The sequence below is a fragment of the Hypanus sabinus genome, chromosome 22 (assembly GCF_030144855.1).
Source record: "Hypanus sabinus isolate sHypSab1 chromosome 22, sHypSab1.hap1, whole genome shotgun sequence".
Taxonomy (NCBI): domain Eukaryota; kingdom Metazoa; phylum Chordata; class Chondrichthyes; order Myliobatiformes; family Dasyatidae; genus Hypanus; species Hypanus sabinus.
Window position 1 is genome coordinate 64,756,234 of NC_082727.1, and position 22,642 is coordinate 64,778,875.

General features: G+C 42.7%; 1 protein-coding gene across 1 annotated transcript in view; it reads right to left on the minus strand.

The window, feature by feature from the left end:
* The window catches only part of LOC132379687 (PDZ domain-containing protein 8-like), a 127,230-nt gene extending 109,836 nt beyond the window's left edge, over positions 1–17,394 (minus strand). Inside the window, exon 1 of the mRNA XM_059947945.1 lies at positions 16,102–17,394. Coding sequence (XP_059803928.1) covers positions 16,102–16,916 — 815 coding nt within the window. The 5' untranslated portion in view covers positions 16,917–17,394. The remainder of the gene's footprint in view (positions 1–16,101) is intronic.
* Between the last annotated feature and the right edge of the window lie 5,248 nt (positions 17,395–22,642).

Below are 22,642 nucleotides of genomic sequence, written 5' to 3' on the forward strand. Positions count from 1 at the left end.
GTCCCCACCAGACACTAAACTCTCACCTGCAGCCATACCCCAGTACACCACTTCAACAGGCAGGCTAAAACTGGGGAGGGAAGCCTCATACCGCGGGGAGATAGAAACATGCCTGTCCTAGCATGCAAAGTCAGCTCCAGCAGACTGGGCAGAGGAGATCTACAGTGAAATCCAACAGCCAGGAAGGCAGTTCTGCAGCACTCCATGGAGATCGAGGGGCATAACAAGACACAGAAGTCATGGTCATCTACTGAATGCAAGGAAGACCCTACCTGGGACACTTGTTCGTACCACTGGACCGAGACCTCCAAGGCTGAGAGAGTGGAACTGCCCCAGTGCAAAAGCTTTCCCACTTTAAAATCTCTCCGCACAGGTTTCCTTAAACCACGTTTTAAGGGCAGCTATAAAATCCAAGGTATTTCCTTACACACATTTAAACCAAGTCTACATTCCCAGTAACCTGAAACTCAACTTTCGGAAAAGGACTATGCCGGCCCACATTGTCAAACTGTGATCTTCTCTTTCAGGCCTCCGGTATTTTGTTGGGATGGAGCTCTGCAGGCAGTTTGATGAGTGGGGTCACAAGAGTGCTGTAAGACCAGTGGCCAATGCCGCCCACATCCGAGACAAGGTTATTTCTGATGAAGAAACTATACATCCTCACATGTCTCCAGACATCAGAGTATAAAGGTGGCACAAAGACATTTAGTATTGTCAATGAGCTCTCCCACCTGTCACCCAATCACCTTGATCCCCTACCATCAGGCAGGAGGTACCATAGCATTAGGACAAGGACTGTTAGGATGGGAAACAGCTTCCTCCCACAGGCCATGACACTACTGAACTTCCTGCCACCACCCAGGGGTCTCATCACTTATTTACAGATTGATTGATTTGTAGTGCTGAACAGGCCCTTTTGGCCCCGAGTCGCATTGCCCAGCAACCCCGGACTAACCCCAGTCTAATCATGGGACAATTTATAATGACCATAACACAATGACTTTGCACCGTGGGAGGAAACAAGACGACCATGGAAAACCCATGGTCTCCAAAGGGAAGATGAACAGAGACTCCTTACAGAGGATGGTGGAATTGAACACACCCCGACACCCTGCACTATAACAGCATTGTGCTAACTGTTATGCTACCATGGTGCCTCACATGACAGGAACTAGTTTAGTCAGGGGCCTGTGCAGTAAAAGTCACCTGAAATTGAACAGACCCTTTCTTCCTTACCAGCGCCTGTCCGCCTCGGCTGGAGATGATGGAGCTCACTAGGTCAGGCATTGTAGGCCACAACAGGACCATGCAAAATCAGAGACTGGAGATGTCGTAATCTGGAGCAAGACACAAGATTCTAGACCAGAGGGACACAGTGGGTCAGGCAGCATCTACACAAGGAAATCGGCCATCGATATTTTGTGTCTAGACCCTTCACCTGACCTCTTGCAACAAATTGCTAGTCAGGGACCTGAATAAATCAGGGTGTGGGGTGTGGAAGGATTTCTCTAGTCATAGCTGTGTGCATGTGTACAAATCAAACTATTAAAAGGTAAATATATGGGATTTTTTTAATGGGATCTCACTCTGGTACTAACCGAGGACCTGTTAGGTCTGCCAACAATGACCACCCCACAATAAAAGATAACACTATTCCACAGATGCAAAGGAAACAACTTAATTTGAAGCAATTATGACACAAAGTGTTCATACCCAACAAGAGCCTGGTGAAATTTGTGAACAACTTAGCACCATGTCAGCATCATGCTTATTAGAATGCAAGAAAACACAAGTAGAGCATGTGACTCCTGAAGCCTACTCCAGCCCCCAATTCAGTACGATCAAGGCTGATGTACTCTAGTTTCCCAAACCCTCAATTCCGATTTTTCAAAATCATTTTATCTTATACTCAAGCACTTTCGTGTATTTAATATTTCAATAAGTTTGAATACATATATATAGAGATCAAGCATTGTTTGTTTAAATAATTACAGATTATATGTATAAATACATGAATTGCATACATCATCACACTACCACTTGATACGTGCGTGCTTCACTGAAAGTAAACATGAAGTTAAACCACATTCTTGGACTTCCGTGTCTTCCTTGGAATTAATTTAGAGTTTGAAGCTACAAAACATAATAAGTAACTCCAGCCATCTAGCCTCCACAATTCTCTGGGCTAGAGAAGCATCACACTCCATAAGAAGAAATTCTAAGAACTTCAGTATTCCACACATTTAAATATGTCCTCTTGTCCAAGCCTCCTTCACATGTTACATGCTACAATTTAACCACCGGGGCAAGACATGTTAAGTGCTGGGGTTAGGACTGAGCTTAAGTTACCACTCAATGCACTTTAGTAGACTATTTAAGAACTTTTTAAAAGCTATTTATTAATGCTTTTTGGGAGGGTGATTTTAGATGCATATATTTATACTGAGTTAAATACTGTATGTAATTAGTTTTGCTACAATAAGTGTATGGGACACTGGAAAAATGTTGAATTTCCCCTTGGGGATGAATAAAGTATCTATCTATCTATCTTCACTCCAAGTATATTTCAATCACATGACATTGAAACCAATAGAACCTGTGATTCTCCGCATTTTCCCTGACATATAAAGACTTCATGATCTACAAGTTGCAAACTGCACAGCTCTAGGAAAAAAATGTTGTATTAAAGGCAGCCAATTGTAAAATAGACGTTGCACCCACCCTCCCTAATCCCATTCAAACACCCAGTTTGCAATATGACGTATGATTGGCCATCTAGTTTCATAGTTTCAGTGACTCATTGATAACTTACTCTTCTCAGTTATAATAATGCTTGTGCATGCTATTACATTGATCCACAGCTTTGACCACAGAGAGCAATATGGACCAGGTTCAGCTACAAAGGATTTCAAGAAAATCCCTGTAAAGGTTAAATTGCCCTAATATTTTGCCTAGGTTATGTGCTAAATTGTTTAATTCATTCTGATTCAACTAAAAAAAAAATTGGATTCACAATGAGATGTTGTTATTTATTTATTTATTCTTATTTAGAGATACAGTGCAGAATAGGCCCTTCTGGTCTTTCCAGCTGTGCCCCACTACCACAACCCCTCGATTTAACCCTAGTCTAATCACGGAAAAACTTACGATGAACAGTTAGCCGACTACCTGGTATGTCTTTGGACTGTGGGAAAAACTGGTGGGCCCGTAGAAAACCCACGTATTCCACAGATAACATCAGACTTGAACTCCAAACTCGACCACCCAAAATGCAATAGCATCCCTTACCATCACACTACCATGGAACTTATCAAACCAACCAGCATCGTTTTCCATGCCCAGTGCTAAACAACTCTTTCCTTTTTATTCTGAATTCAGCTTATGTTTGAAGAAATGGTTCCTTGATAGGGACTCTTGCTCAATCCAAGCAAACTTTCTGCAATTTCTAATGGTGCTTTGCCAAATGGCTGAGTCACTCAATTAGATGCATCTTAAACAATTCTGACAATACATGTGAACTTCTGCTTTTGGAAGGAGTGGACGGAAACAGTCCTGATGTAGTCAGCTATTTTTAACCTGTGAAGCCCAAGGACATTGCTGCTAAGCTTCCCACTATCCCCCATGCTTGGCTCAGTGGTATTTCCTTTGCACGATAACCTTACTGGAATATCTGTACCTCACCTCAAAACTACAATAACCTTACTGCAATATCTGTACCTCACCTCAAAACTACAATAACCTTACTGCAATATCTGTACCTCACCTCAAAACTACGATAACTTTACTGCAATATCTGTACCTCACCTCAAAACTACGATAACTTTACTGCAATATCTGTACCTCACCTCAAAACTACAGTAACCTTACTGCAATATCTGTACCTCACCTCAAAACTACAATAACCTTACTGCAATATCTGTACCTCACCTCAAAACTACGATAACTTTACTGCAATATCTGTACCTCACCTCAAAACGACAGTAACCTTACTGCAATATCTGTACCTCACCTCAAAACTACAATAACTTTACTGCAATATCTGTACCTCACCTCAAAACTACAATAACCTTACTGCAATATCTGTACCTCACCTCAAAACTACAGTAACCTTACTGCAATATCTGTACCTCACCTCAAAACTACAATAACCTTACTGCAATATCTGTACCTCACCTCAAAACTACGATAACTTTACTGCAATATCTGTACCTCACCTCAAAACCACGATAACTTTACTGCAATATCCGTACCTCACCTCAAAACGACAGTAACCTTACTGCAATATCTGTACCTCACCTCAAAACTACAATAACCTTACTGCAATATCTGTACCTCACCTCAAAACTACGATAACTTTACTGCAATATCTGTACCTCACCTCAAAACTACGATAACTTTACTGCAATATCTGTACCTCACCTCAAAACTACGATAACTTTACTGCAATATCTGTACCTCACCTCAAAACTACACTAACCTTACTGCATTATCTGTACCTCACCTCAAAACTACAATAACCTTACTGCATTATCTGTACCTCACCTCAAAACTACAATAACCTTACTGCAATATCTGTACCTCACCTCAAAACTACAGTAACCTTACTGCAATATCTGTACCTCACCTCAAAACTACAATACCCTTATGCAATATCTGTACCTCACCTCAAAACTACGATAACTTTACTGCAATATCTGTACCTCACCTCAAAACTGAATTTCAGGTATCAGAATTTGCTTTAATATCACCAGTATATGATGCAAAATTTTTCTGGCAGTAGTACAATGCAATACATAGTAATAAACACTGTAAATTACAATAAAAAGTACATATAGAAAAGGCAATATTGGCTGGTTGGAATGTTGCAACTTGGTTTTAAATACTCTGCATCAAACTAAAAGTACACACTGTAATTTTCATGCATCACAAAGAGAACAAGAACAATGTGTAAATTATGGAGGGTTTCCCACAGAGAGGAAAGCACGAGGTCACTTCACGTCCAAGTGCCCTTTCTGAATTTTTAAAAATATCCCAGAGTGCCTTTGACTTGTTGATTTTATTTTCTCCAGGGACCAGACTATAGAAAACGTGTTTACACAGTTACATATCTGTACTCGTGCAACAGCATCACACTTGTGATATACGCATGAAAAACACTGGGAAACAGAAACACAGCAGCAAAAATGGTGATTCATGCAAGAACTTGATTTTTTAGCAATCAATTCACAAGAGGAAAAATGGTTAAAATGAAAGTTTCAGACTAAATAAAGACATGGTATATTGTCTCTGTACCATCACATACAAGATTTGAAACTATAAAAATCTTTTTGGAAGTTGTTCTGCACCCAGCAGCTGATGTGAAGAACCTTAGAACTGTTTAAAGATATTGAGAATATAAGACGACCAAGGATGAAAATGACTTGAGTTATGACAAGATATTAAGTCAGTGGGATGAGTTAAAATATAACGAGAGGACAACATGGAAAAGGATCTGAAGGTGCTATATCTCAATGCACTCAGTACACAGAATAAGGTAGATGATCTTGTAGAGCAGTTAGAGATTGACAGGTATGACATTATGGGCATCACATTTGTCGTGGCTGAAAGAAGATTATAGTTGGGAGTTTAACATCCAAGGATACAGGTTGTGCCAAAGGGTAGGCAGAGGGGGCAGGGTGGCTCTGTTGATTAAAAAAATGAAATCAAATTATCAGAAAGAGATTATAAAGAATCAGAAAATGTAGAATCCTTGCAGGTAGAGTTAAGAAACTTTCAGGGTATGAAGACCTAATGGGAGTTACATACAGGCTTCCAACAATAGTCAGGATGTAGGCTACAAGTTACAACAAGAGATAGAAAAGACACAAGACCAGAAGACAAAGGAGCAGAATTAGGCCGTCTGTTCCACCATTCAATCATGGCTGATCCTTTTTTCTCTCCTCAACCCCAGTTCCTGGCCTTCTCCCCATAACCTTTGATGCCAAGTCCAATTAAGAACCTATCAATCTCTGCCTTAAATGCACCCAATGACCTGGCTTCCACAGCTACATGTGGCAACAAATTCCACAAATTCACCATACTTTGGCCAAAGAAATTTCTCCGCATCTGTTTTGAAAGACGCCCCACCGTCCTGAGGCTGTGCCCTCTTGTCTGAGATTCTCCCACCATGGGAAACATCCCTTCCACATCTACACTATCTAGGCCTTTCAACATTGGAAAGGTTTCGATGAGATTCCCCCCTCAGCCTTCTGAATTCCAGCGAGTACAAACCCAGAGTCATCAAACGTTCCTCGTATGATAACCCTTTGAATCCTGGAATCATCCTTGTGAATCTCCTCTAGACCCTCTCCAAAGCCAGCACATCTTTTCTAAGAGGCCCAAACAGTTCACAATACTCAAAGTAAGACCTCAACAGTGCCTTAAAGCCTCAGCATCACATCCTCGCTTGTGTATTCTAGACCTCTTGAAATGAATACTAACATGGCATTTGCCTTCCTCACCACTGATTCGACCTGCAAGTTAACCTTTAGGGTTCAGGACTCCCAAGTTTCTTTGCATCTCAACATGAAAAAGGGCAATGTTTTGATGTCAAGGGGGATTTCAATATGCATGTAGATTGGGAAAATCAGGTTGGTGCTGGAATTTGTAGCATACCTACAAGATGGCTTTTTCGAACAGCTTAGGAGGATTAATGGTGCCTAACAGCGACTCCTTTGCTTGCATCTTCTGAAACAGCTCTATTTCCACCTTAATATTTCTATTTCTCCCTTTCAGAACACTTTTGAAGACCCAGACCTGGAGTTACATGCTGACTTTGGTTCTTTGTAGGGATGTGACCCGTTCTTGGGGTATCACAACTGGTCGTTATTCGATACTCCAAGGACACGGCCTAAGATCTCAGCTGGCCTTCGGAGTTCCGAGATCTTGTGGCTCTGGAAACAGGTGCACCGAATGTCAGTGTCTCTGCAGGAATCCAGGGTGTCATGGGAGACGGAAGATCTTTGGCTATGTGCCCAGAGACCCAAGTTCTTTGGCCACAGAGCTCAGAAAAAGCGACACAACGGACTTTTAACATTGTAATCATCGAGTTGATTGTTATGTCTCCCCTCTTGCTGTGAAATGGAGACACTTCTTTCTCCCTTAGGGAGAGAGAGAGAGCCTGTGGTATGTCGAATACCGGGTGAATGAGTAGTCTTTGTACTGTGAGTCTGTGTCTTTGCTGTTGCTTTGCTGCACACTTGAGTGCTCGGTGGTGGGTGCCGATGCTTTTTTTTGGTGGTGGGGGAGGGGGACCATTGCTTTGCAGCTGCCTACGTGTGGGAGGGGGAGCTGTGGGGGACTTTGACATTTAACTGTCATTCAAAGTGAACTTCTTTGCTATTACTAGGGAGAAGGTGCTTGGGAAGCTGAAAACTCTGCAAGTAGATAAGTCACCTGGACCAGATGGACTACACACCTCTGTTCTGAAAGAGGTAGCGGAAGAGATTACGGAGGCGTTACTAATGATCGTTCAAGAATCACTAGATTCTGCAATGGTTCCAAAGGACAGGAAAATTGCAAATGCCATTCCAGTCTTTAAGAAGGGAGGGAGGCAGAAGAAAGGAAATCATAAGCCAGTTAGTCTGACCTCAGTGGTTGGAAAGATGTTGCAGTCTATTTTAATGAGGTGGTTTTGGGGTGCTTCAAGGCACATGATAAAGTAGACTAAAATCAGCATGGTTTCCTTGAGGGAACATCTTACATGACAAATCTGTTGGAATTATTTAAGGAAACAATAGGCAGCTTAGACTACTATAGTGATTTTTGGGTTCAGCTCATTTACATTTACCATTCGGCCACCAATCTTCGGTTCTGAGTACAAATTGTGGATTTAATTTGGAGTGCAGCTCTGAACAATGGGTTCCTAAAAGCCGTGAATCCCAGACCAGACAATGGTGATTAAAATTCATTTGGATGCCTGTGGTGTGGGTGCGAATCAGGAGGTGTGAAGTTTGTGTGTAGTTTCAAAGTAGATATGAAATTGTCCTTCAGCATAGGTTGCTAAAGTATAATCACGTGAAGGCAGCCTCCTTGTTACTCAAGGGCACGTGTCAAGAAGATTTATTTATTCCTTGAGATACAGCACAGAACAGGCCTTTGAACCACACCACACAGCAATCCACGATTTAACCCTAGTTTAATCATGAGACAATTTACAATGACCAATTTTTGGACTGTGGGAGGAAATCAGAGCACACAGAGAAATTACAAACTCCTTACACGTGAAGCTGGGATTGTACTTAAAACTCTGATGCCCCTAGCTTTAATAGTATCCCACTAACCACCCTGACACAATGGTGTCAAGAAAACAACATCTCCCTCAATGGCGCAAAAACAGAAGAGCTGGCTGTGGATTACAGGAGGAATGGAAACAGGCTAGCCCCTATTGACCTCAATGGATCTGGGTCGAGGGGGTGAACAGCTTCAAGTTCCTCAGCATCCACATCACCAAGGACCTCACGTGGTCTGTACACATCAGCTGTGTGGTGAAAAAGGCACAACAGTGCTTCTTTCACCTCTGACGGTTGAGGAAGTTTGGTCTGGGCCCCCAAATCCTAACAACTTTCTACAGGGGCACAATTGAGAGCATCCTGACTGGCTGCATCACTGCCTGGAACTGTACCTCCCTTAATCGCAGGACTCTGCAGAGAATGCTGTGAACAGTTCAATGCATCTGTAGTTGTGAACTTCCCATGATTCAGAATATCTACAAGGACAGGTGTGTAAAAAAGGCCCGTAGGATCTTTGGGGACCCGAGTCACCCCAACCACAATATATTCCAGCTGCTACCATCCGGGAAACGGTACCACAGCATAAAAGCCAGGACCAACAGGCTTCGAGGCAGCTTCTTCCACCAGGCCATCAGACTGATTAACTCATTCTGATTTCAGTGTACTCTATATTACATTGACTGCTCTATTTATTATAAATTACTACAATTGCACATTAGAGACATAACATAAAGATTTTTACTCCTCATGTACGTGAAGGATGTAAGAAATAAACTCGATTCAACTACGCTACCGTGGCGCCCAAAGTGTGTAAGGCCATAGCACGCTCTATGAATGCATGCACGTTTGGAAGCTCAACACTGCAGCTAGACACTTCTTCCTAGTATAACTGTAGAAGTTGCTCTAGTCAACCAAAGGTCCCACACTTTGTCAGCCAAGTGTTTCTGGATTTCTGCAATGCAGCTGTGCCACATCTCAGCAGGAAAAAGTTTCCTGGACTCAGAGATTTTGCATGCTCTGGAAATGCAGAGCAACACATATGAAATGCTGGAGAACTAAACAAGGCCAGGCAGCATCTATGGAGAGGAATAACATTTTGGACTGAGACCCTTCATCAGGACTGGAAAGGAAAGCAAAGAAACCTGAATAAGGAGATGGGGGGAGGGGGAAAGAGGAGAAGCTGGCAGGTGACGGGTGAAGGTAGGTGGGTGGGGGAAGGAGAATGAGGTAACAGGTTAGGAGGTGATAGGTGGAAAAGGCAAAGGGCTGGAGGGGAAGGAATCTGAGACAAGATTCAAGAGTGGAGAATAACGCTAACTTTGTGATCATTGCAAAGGCTTGTATGAGCTTGTACTTGTACACAAATAAACTATGTTTTCTACTTGCAAACAAATACAAATGTCTACACAGTTCTCAAAGTCAAAGTCAGGGTCATACACACCTCTTTGGAACATTGCCTCAGGATTTTTGCAAGCAGTTTTTGCTGATAACACGCCATTAGCTATTCAAAGTTGATACAGAAGTCAGAAATGATTGCCTAGTGGTTAGCTCGATGCTATTACAGCTCCGGGCATGGGAGTTCAGAGTTCAATTCTAATGTAATCCGTAATGAGTCTGCATGTCCTCCCTGTAGAAGCATGGATTTTCTCTGGGAGCTCAGGCTTTCCAAAGATGTACCGGTTAGCAGGTTAACTGGACATTGTAAATTGTCCAGTGTTTAGGCTAGGGTTAAATACAGGTTACTGGGTGGCGTGACCTCGAGGGGCCAGAAGGATCCGTTCTATGCCGTATCTCAATAAATAAATAACTCTACCAGCCAAATACAAATCATTCCGTTTTTGATCAATGGAATATTTACCTTCACTTTAGTAAATGGCATTACATCTCAGCACGGATAACATAGTGGCTAGATCAATGCCTTACAGCACCAGCAACCCAGGTTCAATTCCCGCTGCTGTCCGTAAGGACATTCTCCACGTAAATGCATGGGTTGCTCCAGGTGCTCTGCTCTCCCCACACAATCCAAAGACATACTGGATAGCAGGTTAATGTCAGGTGGACGCAATTGGGCTTCACGGGATCACTGAGTCGCATAACTTTAAATAAAAAATAAATCTCAGAGACAGGGCCAGAGGGTATGTACCCCAGGATAAAGACCTTGCATCCTCATTGGCCACAGGAGTAGTACCAGAAGCTGGAGAGTGGAAGATGTTATTCCCTTGTTCAAGAAAGATAAGAGGGATAACACTGAGAATTATGGACCAGAGCTTCTTACATCAGTGATGGGCAAATTATTGGAGAAGATTCTTAGAGACAAGATTTATGAGCATTTGGAGAAGTATAGTCAGATTAGAGAAGTCAGTATGGCTTTTTGAGGGATAGGTCAGACCTCACAAGCCTGACTGAATTCACTGAGGACGAGACAAAACAAACTGATGAAGGTAGAGCAGTGGATGTGGTGGATTTTAGTAAGGTATTTGACAAGGTTCCCCACGTGAGACACATCCAAAAAGTCAAGAGGCGTGAGATACAGGAAAACTTGGCTGCCCTGAATTCGGAATTGGCTCGTTTGCAGAAGGCAATATTTGATGGAGCATGCTCTGCCTGGAGATTGGTGGTGAGTGGGGTTCCTGGAGTTCTGTTGTGGGACCCCTGATCTTTGCCATTTATAAATTACTTAGATGAGGAAGTGGAAGGGTGGATAATTAGGTTTACAAATGATGTGAAGGTTAGTGGTGTTGTGAATTGTGTAAAAGGTTGTAGCCTAGGACAATGGGATATTGATAGGATGCAGAGCTTTGCTGGGAAATGGCAAATGGAGTTCAATCCGGAAACTGTATGGGATTAATGCTGGATTTTTAGCTTTATGGAGAAACAAAGAGATCTTGAGATTCACCTCCAGAAACCCCTCAACATTGCTGCGCAAGTTGGCAGGATGGTTGAGAAGCCATATGGTAGATTAGCTGTCATTAGTCAGGGGACTGGGTCAATAGCTGTCAGGGTATCGCAACAGCTCTAAAGAACTGATTGAATCACACTGTGTTCAGTTCTGGTCACCTTATGCTAGGAAAGATGGGGAAGCTTTAGAGAGGGTAGAGAGGATATTTACCAGGATGCTGCCTCGATTAGAGAGCATATCTTATGAGGATATTTTGAATGAGCTCAAGCTTTTCCCTTTGGACCAAAGAAGGATAAGAAGTGGCCTGATAGAGGTGTACAAAATGATAAGACATAGATAGCGTGGACAGAGCCAGAGACACTTCACAAGGATGAAATGGCTAATACAAGGCGTTTAAGTATTGAGGAATCAGAGTGTGTAAAATCTAATTTACTGTTGGAACTGAGGGCTATTCTTTGACATATGTGAGTGTATTAAGATAGTGATTTTGATGCTGGCGCTGTTTGATTCTAACATGAATTCTTTCTCTTCCCAACTAACTCGAACACTGTACTTGAGGGGATTTTAAGCTGATTGCAGGAAAGTAGAGTGGATGTCAGAAATAGCTTTTGTTTAATTGGAGTGGAGAGTACATGGAACGTGCTGCCGTGGGTTGTGGTAGAGCCAGATACATTAGGGACATTAAACAGACTCTTAGATGTGCGCATGGATGATAGAATAATGGTGTGCGTGCTATAGGAGAGGGTTAGGGTTGGAGTTAGAGTTAGATTGATTTTGGAGTAGGTTAAAATGTTGGAACAAAAGGCCTGTAGAGTGTTGTTCTGTTCTATGGTCTAAAAGGTGTAAACATCCACGGAGAACAAGCATCCCCTAACGTCCTCTAGCAATAGACACGAAGGGTCACTTCCTGGAGCAAAGGAGTTCAAGGAAACTGCTTCACCAACACTTTTTTTAAGAAACAATTGTTGATTCCTCTCTCTTCTGGAAGGAGTCTTACAACCCTCCTAATTTCTCCCAATGGCTGACTGTTGGTTGTATGGCAATGTGATCCTTTACTGGTTACTTCAGAGTCAAACTACCAGCAAATGTGGAGGTGATGGTTGTGTCACTTCTGTGTCAGATAGCTTACTCCTGGGTTTCATGACTTCATGAAGGACCTCTTCTAGAATTTGTGGTCATTTAATCTTGAGGCATTTGAGACTGTGGAAAGAGAGATCATACTATCCTGTAGTATTTGGCACAACATTTTGCCAACTACTACAGGAAGGATGCATCTAACCTCTAGAATAACATTTACTTCTGCTTTCAGTGTCACCCAAATAGGATTTTTCTATGAATGAACAGCGGTAATCATGATTCAGATGAAAATACTTGAAGATTTTCACTGGAGACCACTTTTAGTCATTGCATAAGACCATAAGATACAAGAGCAAAAGTAGGCCAATTTAGCAGATTTTGGAAGAACTGGATACAAGAAATGTGACAGTATGATTTTCACATTATATATTAATGATTTGGATGATGGAATTGATAGCTTTGCAGCCAAGTTTGCAGGTGACACAAAGACAGGTGGAGGGGCAATTAGTGTTGGGGAATCAGAGTGTGTAAAATCTAATTTACTGTTGGAACTGAGGGCTATTCTTTGACATATGTGAGTGTATTAACATAGTGATTTTGATGTTGGTGTTGTTTGATTCTAACATGAATTCTTTCTCTTCCCAACTAACTCGAATACTGTATTTGAGGGGATCTGTTTTAAATCAAAGTGCAAAATGAGAGTAGCAAATTGGCGAGGGGCCGTTTATGGTGCTCCGGAACAGCGGGTCCACGTTCGTGCTGGACGTTGGGGGGAAGGAGGAGGTTTTCACGGTGGACCGCCTCAAGCCGGCCCATGTGGACCTGGCGCAACCGGCCGAGTTTCCGGCGCCTCGGCGCAGAGGCCGACCTCCCAAGCAGGTTCTGGCCCAGACTGTGGACATTGGGGGGTGTATCGCCGGTTCTGGGGGGGGGGGGGTTATGTGGCGCCCCATTTCCTAGCGTATCCGAACCGACTCACAATTAGATAGCCTACGGGGGTTTGCGAGCACAGAGCTTTGGAGCCTCTACACCATGGGGGGCCGGTTGACAGAGGCTTAAAAGTGAGGCTGAAGTTTTCGAATAAAGTTTTTTCCTTCGACTGCAGTTACCGACTCTGTGTCGTAATTTTAGCGCTGCATGTAGCACACCGCTACATTATCATCTCTTCCGATCAAAGGGCAGGTTGTAAAATAGGCTGAAAATTTTCCATTCCTCGATTCGTCTTACTACTTGAGACAAATTTCATACCTCTAATTCTGAGGTCATTGTATTGAACATCTTGTCTTTAGATAATTCTTTTTGTTTCAGAGGTTCTAATGGAACGATTGGAAACTGTTCCCACATCCAACACTGGAGAGAATAGATTTAATTTACATTTACCTCCCAGTTTCTCATTTCATTCCCCCCTCACTCCACCACCCACACATCTTCCCCGTCACCTGGCTTCACCTATCACCTGCCAGCTTGTACATCTTCCTTATCCTCCACCTCTCATTCTGGTGTCTACCTTTCTAGTCCTTTCTAGTCCTGATGAAGAGTCTTGGCCCAAAACATCATTTGTTTATTCCTCTCATTGATGCTACCTGACCCAAGTTCCTTAAGTGTGTGTTGCTCTGGATTTCCAAAGGGCAGAATCTCAGGTGGTTTTGAATTTACTTTGTTTATATCTTTATTTGCTTTTCCTCCTGCCCTGAGAAGGCAGATTTTTATTTGTGAGGCTTCACCCAAAATGCTTGCAGATGTTTCAGCTCCAGTCGAGAAGCCATGATCTGTGTGCAGTTGACTGAACACTGCTGAGAGCTTCTCCACTGGAGCCAAAACTACTGCAAACATTTTGCCAAGCTCAGCGATCAACCAAACCTCCAAATAGCCAACCCGAGCTACCAACATTATACAATATTCAGAACGCTGACTGTGTTGCAGGCCAGTGATTGCCAAACATAGAGTGTGTGTGTGTGTGTGTGTGTGTGTGTGTGTGTGTGTGTGTGTGTGTGTGTGTGTGTGTGTGATATATATGGCAAGTGCAATTTATTTCAAAATCAGGTTTAATATCTCTGGCATATGCAGTGAAATTTGTTGTTATGTGGCAGCAATACATCACAATATATAATAATAAAAACTGTGAATTGCAGTAAATATAAATATGTATAAAAAGTTAAGTTAAGTAAGTAATGCCAAAAGAGAGAAAAAAGTAGTGAGGAAGTGTTCATGGGTTCAATATCCATTCAGAAATCAGATGGCAGAGGGGAAAAAGCTATTCCTTAATTGTTGAGTGTGTGCCTTCAGGCCCCTGTACCTCCTCCTTGATTTTAGTAATGAGAAGAAGGCATGTCCTGGGTGATGGGAGTCCTTAATGATGGATGCCATCTTTTTAAGGCATTGCCCCTTGATAATGTCCCGGATGTCAGCGAGGCTTGTGCCCATGATGGAGCTGACTGAGTTTATAACTTTCCGCAGCTTATTTCAATCTTGTGCAAATGATGATGCAACCAGTTAGACTGAATGTTCTCTGTGGTACATCTGTAGAAATTTACAAGTGTCTTTGTTACAGATTACTATCAAAAATTATCTTCCACTCTGGATACTTTAATTTGGCCAAGTTCACTACCTAGAACCCTTACAACATTAGCAATCTGAAGTTAAGTACTAGGCTCCAGCCTACCACAACATCAATGTATATCTACAATATTCCTGCAAATGGACAATATTCTCACTAGAATATTGTACAAGATCCCAAAGAATGAAATGAAGTCAGCCCCTCAAACTGCTTCCCCCATAAACCCTGGTGCCTTTTAATCACAACAACTAGTCACTTATCAAATAATCCTTGGCCTGACCTCAACTGACAGACACCCTATTCCAACTAAATATCACAAAGTATCACTTCACAACACCCCTGATAAATGTGCTCTTTACAACTCTGGTGCTTGGCAACTCTGTTACTGAAATAGTAAATTTTCAGCTTTAAACTTAACTTACTGTCAGTGCACAGGCTCCTACTAGGCTATCATCAAGTTCAAAAAGACCTAATTTATCAAGCAACCACTCTCAATGGTGTCACTTTGCACCAAGAAGCTGCCTCTTGATTTCCACACCAGGCAGCTTCAGCTGACCAGGACATGTCACATGTCTCCAGGAGGTTTTGATCTTATCTATTTTCAGCATTTACCAGAAATGAAGAAGCAAGACACAGAGCAACCTGCCCTGTTTCTCCACACACTAAATGACAACTACACCCTTGCTTCTCCAGCCACTCACTGCCAGCACTTTTCCATGGACCTGTCTTGTGCGTAGGAAAAATCCTACCCAAGCTGCTCACCAGTGCATAAAACTCCCCTGGGTACAGCCAGACTGAATAATACCAGGGGAACAGTAACTAACGTTATTTCCAACTTGCAGCTTAGAACATGACATCATTGAAAGATGGCCAGCAGCCATGCCACACATTGGGAAAGGCCTGCTGCTTTTTTCACGCTTAGGCATGGTCTGTGTGTTGCTTTGTGACACTGCACATTGCTTGTTTGTCCGTCTTTGTTTTTGTATAGGTGTTTCCATTAATTATATTATATTTCCATTAATTATATTAATTTTATTCCTGTAAATACAAGGTAGTGTGTAGTATCATACGGTATATGTACTTAGATAACAAATTTACTTTGAACTTTTTATGGCCTAACAGTGGTGTGTGTGGGTGGGAGGGGTGTGCCATCTGTACCCCAACACCGTGCCAAGAGATGACAGGGGTGAAGTCATCGCGGCGCATTGTTCCCACATTAACTGGGGACAGGGTCATGCTGAAAGTTGCAGGCAGAATGATCACCTCATTCTCTCTCTCCACACACACACAGTCATTACCTGATCTTGTAGTTGGGTAAGGTATGTTTCCTCTTGATGACCCTCTTGAGCTGGTTAACGATGATGGAGGTGAGCTGTGGCATGGGTCGGCCCTCAAACTGCGACTTCACTTCGAAATCGATGAAAGGGTCGTCCATGAAGGCGAAAGACCAATGCGTGAAGGGACGCCGGGTGAACTGCAGCCTCAGCCGGCCCACCACTCTCCTCATCTTGACGAAGAGATAGGCCGACTTGCCAAAGACCAGGTCCACGTCAATCGCGAGATGAAAGCCCCCGTTGTACTCGAGCTCCACCTCGAAGTTGAGCTCATCGGGGACACCGCCGCCGGCCTCATCGTCCTGGCCACCGGCGGCAGGGTTCGACGGGACGGGCTGCAGCAGCCGAGCTCTCCGGAGCACTGGTAGTGCGTTGCCCAGAGAGATGTCACGGAGCCTGAGACCCTCCAGCAGCCGACCCGCCGTCTTGGTCTGCAGCAGTTCCTCGAACTCCACTTTGATCTTCTTGGTGATCCAGTGTCGGACAATCGGGGTGTCGCGGAGCTCCCGAAAGAGAAACAGAAAGATGGCGTTGAGAAAGAGGCAGCTCTCGGGCTTGCTGCCGCCGCCGGTCCCGGGCGCCGAGCAAGTGGAGTCCGGGGAAGCCGGCGGCTCCTTGCTGCCGCTGAAATAGTCCTTGAGCGGGGGCTCAACCACGGGCTTGACGTATTGTACATGCCGGGGTACAGTCTCGGGTTTGTTCCGGTACAGCAGTAATATCTGCAACACCACGACGCACAGAGCCCCGGCCAGTGCGGACAACAGGATCACATAAATCATCGCCGCTCCCTTTATATTTTTAAACACTCACCTTTTATTCTTACTAATTTTACATTTCCCTCTCTCTCCTTTCTTCCTTGCTACCATATTTAAGGCTCCATATTTTCGCGGACCGTACCTAGCAGCACAATGAAAGAGAGAGTCTGTCGTCCTCCCCTCCTCCTCTTCACAACCAGCGTGCGTGCGCAACAACGCCCCGCAACAACGCCAACGCTTGCCCGCGGCTTCCAAACCCCCCAGTGGCCGAGCCACGCTGCGCCAGCACAGATCCGGTCACCGGCTCCCTGCTGCGGATTCGGGTCAGCTGGCGAGCTGTCGTCAAATAACCAAACCCGGGCAAACAGTTTACAGTTGAAATGTAATTTAATCCAAAACACGAGTTTGGGGAGACTGCAGCACCGAAGCGGCCCCGAGGCTGTGGACTCTGCAATTCATATCCTCTGTGTTCAAGCCTTACCTGATTATTGTTTGCGCAATTTGTTCTCTTTCATTTTGCATATTGAGTGCTTGACACATTGTGTGGGTTTTAATGGTTTCTTTGTCTTGTGGCAGCCTGCAAGAAGACGAATCTCAAGGTTGTATACATAGTTTAATAATGTACTTTGAACTTAATGTGTTCACATTTTATTTGCGCTTTGTCTTATAGTGTTATCTGCTTTCAAGAAAAAATGTTTTCTCTTTTTCATTTCCAGCTTGTTGATAGAAAAATACATTTTAGCCTTCACTCTTCTGCCCTATTTAAGGCTCGTTGCCTTCATCCTGAAGGATCTCTGTTCGGTAGTAATCCTGTATCAGGGGTTGGAGTTGCATGAACTACGTACGAGCCCACAATGCAGAATACTGCTGGTTTCTAATATGGCCGACTCTGAATAAGCTGTATCTCCGTCGCGGTGCCGGCGAGCGGTTTTAAGGACCAGTATCGCTGCAAGGTCTTCCTCAACAGCGACTCCCCTACTTGACACCTCCAGATGAGTTGTAGGTTAGTTTTTTAATAAAGGGAGTTGCAGTACTTTATTTAGTTTGAAACCATTGAAATTTATTGTGTGGAAAGTTGTTTTTAATTAATTTCTTAATTCAGCACAAAAATAAAAAGTGAAATCCCTTATAATAAGTCGCCACGAGAAGACCATTCACACTCTCAAAGACCCCACCAGACAACCTGTGAAATCCCATTTCCAAAGGTCGCGAAGTTCCCAGGGATTTGTGGATTGTGGACCACCCAGAAATTCTTCATGATTGATAGCCATGAAGAGAAAGAATGAACCACGAATGGTCAGACGAGAACTACCAGGAGATCCAGCTAATCTACTACAAATGTAAAATGTTCCTCGATTGGCAGTTTCACCACTTCTCAAAGGGAAGTAATCGTTCTAAGGACTCCCGAAGGCTGGGGTCCAAGAGAAAACCCGTGAGATGTAGAATATTTTGCGGGAGACGAGTATTGGAGACTGAGCAACTCAGTCAGCCTATGTCCAGGAGAGGGAAACCAAGGGTCCATGAGCCAGTCCTCAGAGCTGGAGAGGGTCAGTAATTTTAAACTGCTGGGTGTCACTTATTTCAGAAGTCCCACCGTATAAATGCAATTGCAAAGAAAGCACGACAGCGCCTCTACTTCTTTAACAGTCTGCGGAGATTCAGCATGTCATCAAAAACCTTGACAAACGTTTATGGATGTATAGTGGAAAGTGTAAAATTGCATTACCAAGGCAACTGGACTTGCTGTGTTTGTCCGGAAGACATTTCACCACTCATCCAAAAAGCTGCTTCAGTTCTCATCCATGGAGGGTGGTTGAACGGCTTATAAACTCTGTGACTTGTTGGAAGATATAGCAATCATATGAGGGTCGTTAAGAGTAGTAGAGTTAATGAGATGGTCATTAGTCTTACCTTTGCATGAATAGAGGTGTGAACTGTAGTGGAGACACTGGGGTAGAGATGTTAGGATTGCATTGTAAGTAGCTGATTCATAGTGTCATACCCCCTCAGTTCAGGGATGGGTTTTCCATTGTTTCAAAGGTGACTCCTTTAACCCCTCTTTCAAACCACCTGTCCTCCCTGTCCAAAATGTGCACATTGTTATCATCAAAGAAGTGTCCCTTGTCCTCTGGATGTAGATATACAACTGTGTTTTGACCTGAGGTGTTAGCTGTCCTATATTGGGATATCGTTTGTGAAGTGTCTCACCGATAGACAGATCTGTGCAGTTCTCATTGCTTTGGATGGCATGTACAATATTGCTGTTTATGTTTGGGTGTAGGATCCTTGGGCTGGATGAGTCTCTGTCTGAATGTGTCTGTAGGTCTGAAAAACATAGGGACCTGGAGTTTGTTGAAAATCATTCTAAGTTTCTCTGAAATTCCAGCTACATATGGGATGACTATGTTTTTCCATCTGCTTTGCTCCTTGCATCTGTAGGGCTGATGTCCATCAGGTTTTGTTGCTGTCTTGTTGAAGGCCCAGTCAGGGCGGCCGCAAACTTTCAAGGCTTTTCTCAAAAACGTGTGCTCCCTATCTTTAGCTGTAATGTTAGTGGGCACATTCTGGGCATGGTGATTGAGTGTTCTGATAATCCCCAACTTGTGCTCTAGTGGGTGATGAGAGTCAATTGAAGGTGTGTGGACTGGTTTCCTGTAAACTTCAATATCGAGATGTCCATTTTCTTTGATAAGTACTGCTAGTCTAAAAAGGCCAGTTCATTGTTCTCAATGTCTTCTCAGGTAAATTTGATGTTATTATCCAGCGAATTGATGTGCTCTGTGAAGGTGTACACATTTTGGACAGGTGGTTTGAAAGGGGTTAAAGATGTCACCTTTGTCCAACTGGAAAACCCATCCCTGAACAGAGGGGGTACATCACCACCTATCAGCTACTGACAATGCGGTCCTAACACTATTACCCTCGTGTCTCACACCGCTGTTCATGCAAAGATGAGACTAATGACCATCTCATTACCTCTACTATTCCTAGCAACCCTCATGTGATTGCTATACCTTTAAACAACTCAGTTTATAAACCGGAAAACTGGATCAGAACTGAAGAAGCCTCTCAGATTAGTGGTGAAATGTCTTTCAGCAAGTCTATTTGCTGTGATTTACTCCTGCTTGATTTACAAAAGGTGGTGGATTCGGCCCAGTACATCATGGGTAAAGCCCTCCCAACCATTGAGCACATCTGCCTGAAACGTTGAAAGCAGCACCCATCATCAAAGATCCTCACCACCCAGACCATGCTCTTTTCTAACACATGCAAGTAAGTTGAATGAACTCAGCAGGTTGGGCAGCATCCGTTGATAGGAGCAGTCAACGTCTCGGCCCAAAACGTTGACTGCTCCGTTCAATGGATGCTGCCCGACCTGATGAGTTCATCCAGCTTGTTTGTATGTGTTACTTGACCACTGCATCTGCAGTGTACTTTGTGTTTACATGCTCTTTTCTCCCTGCTGCCATCAGGAAAAAGGTACAAGCACCTTGGGGCACACCGCCAGGTCCATAAGCAGTTATTACCTCTCAACCATCAGGCTTGTGAACAAAATGGGATTGCTACACTCATTCCATTTCGAGTTCACACAACCAATGATTTCCTTTATCTTGTGATTTTCTGCTCTTGTTATTTATTGGAATTCATTTATATTTGCATTTTCACAGTTTGTTGTCTATGCTCTTTCATTGATGCTGGTTACAATTCCAAATCTACAGATTTGCTAAGCATGCCCACAGAGAAAAGACTCTCAGGGTTATATGTGGTGACATTTATGTACTTTAGTAATAAATCTTACTTTGAACTAATGTGTGGTTCTTCAGTGGCATATCTACGGCACAGGGGTGACCAAAATGGCACATACAAAAAGTTTGTTGGTATGTGGCATGCAGAGCTGTCCCTCGATTATTTAAACCCCATTCAGAATAACAAGGTATGTAATGATTATCCTCCCTATCAGGGACAAAAATTGCTACTTTTTGAAAACAAACACAGTTTAAATGCTTTGCTCTAAGCATGATGTAGCATCTATAATGCTGTTTAGAACCAATATGGCAACAGTGTCCTGTCCCAATTAAGCAGCATAATGTCCCAAATAAACAAAAGGGTATCCTGGCTATTTTCTCAATTAGTTTTACTTCTTTAAGATATGACCCAAATAAGTGGCTGTCTTGATTAACAGATGGCCTATTAACCAGAATCCAATGTATTTTCTAAACCTTAAAAAAAAACACCTAACAAATATTGAAATTCCTGAAAATCATTCAGAACTTCCCTGTGCAACTTTTGAGCAACTTTAATTCAATTACTGATCAAATTTTCTTTGAAATTCAGGTAATTTGAAGATGATAAGACATAGGAGCAGCATTAGGCTATTGGGCCCATTGAGTCTGCTCTGCGGACTCTGCAAACGACATCAAGTATGCAGACAAACATTGGGCAAACTGCATTCGGAACTTTTGCAATGGATTCATTTGCATAATTTTGAATTGTCTTTGACTGATTTACAAAGCAGGTCAATTTGGAGGCAAAAGAAATGAGCTGAACTAGAGGAGCTGGGGCAGCACGGTAGCATAGAGGTTAGCAATGCTTTACAATACCAGTGACTCAGGTTCAATTTCCGCCACTACCTGTAAGGAATTTGTACTTTTTCCATGTGACTGTGTTGGTTTCCTATGGGTACCCCGGTTTCCTCCCACAGTCCAAAGACATACCGGTTGGTAGGTTAGTTGGGCATTGTAAATTGTCCCGTGGTTAAGCTAGTGTAAATTTGGTTGCTGTCAGTGCAGCTCAAAGGGCCGAGAAGGTCTACCCTGTGTTGCATCTCAATAAGTAAATATAAGTAAAATATTGAAGGAGATCAGTTAGTGACTGGGTCGAAGGATAAAAATCCAGATGGTGAGGTTCAGAAACTCTGGAATTCCATTCTTGAAGCTTTCAAGTGCCTGAAAAATCTTGCAATGTTAATATTAACAACATTTTCATCAATATATTCATATGGTCATTGTTAACAGTAATGAACTCAGTAAAATCTAATTATAGGAGTAGATCTACTGATGAACCTGATGTCTCAAAACAACCTGATATAAAATATTTATCATTATTAATGCAGCAGCAGAGGTCTCACGGAGTGTAAAGTGTGTTTCCTTTCCTTGATCTTTTCTGATATGCACCAAAGTTTATAATTTCACATCCACACCTTGTGCATAATAATAACAATACTATTTAAAATGATATTATTTTACAATCTTTTTAAAAGAGTAATGTTAATAATTTTGAACAGTTTTTCTCAAATGTTTCATTTATTTCAATCTGCTCATTTTATTAATAAAGATTATTTGTGTATTAATGTTTTATCTGCACTACAAGATCATCTACCTTATTTCGTAATCTCCATGTATTCAAATATATCACTTACCATCTTGTAAATATCACCAATTTCATCTCTATGTTACCAGAAGCTAATTTTGATTCCCTTTCTAAACTTTGTCTGTTTTAATACTCTGAAGACTTGTGCAATCTCTCCTGCACTCCCATTCTCTTTTTCTTTATCCTCACTTTTCCAAGCTGTTTAACCTACTGCCTCGCACAAGATTCCTACCTTTTTTGGTTCTGTGTTTTAATTAGTCCCTAGCTGCTCAAATTCCCTCAGCAGAACCTCTTATTCTTCCTATGTCGTTGGTACCCTCATAGACCACAACTGGATCTCTCCCCTCCTACTCCAAATTCCTCTTCAGGTCAAATGAAAT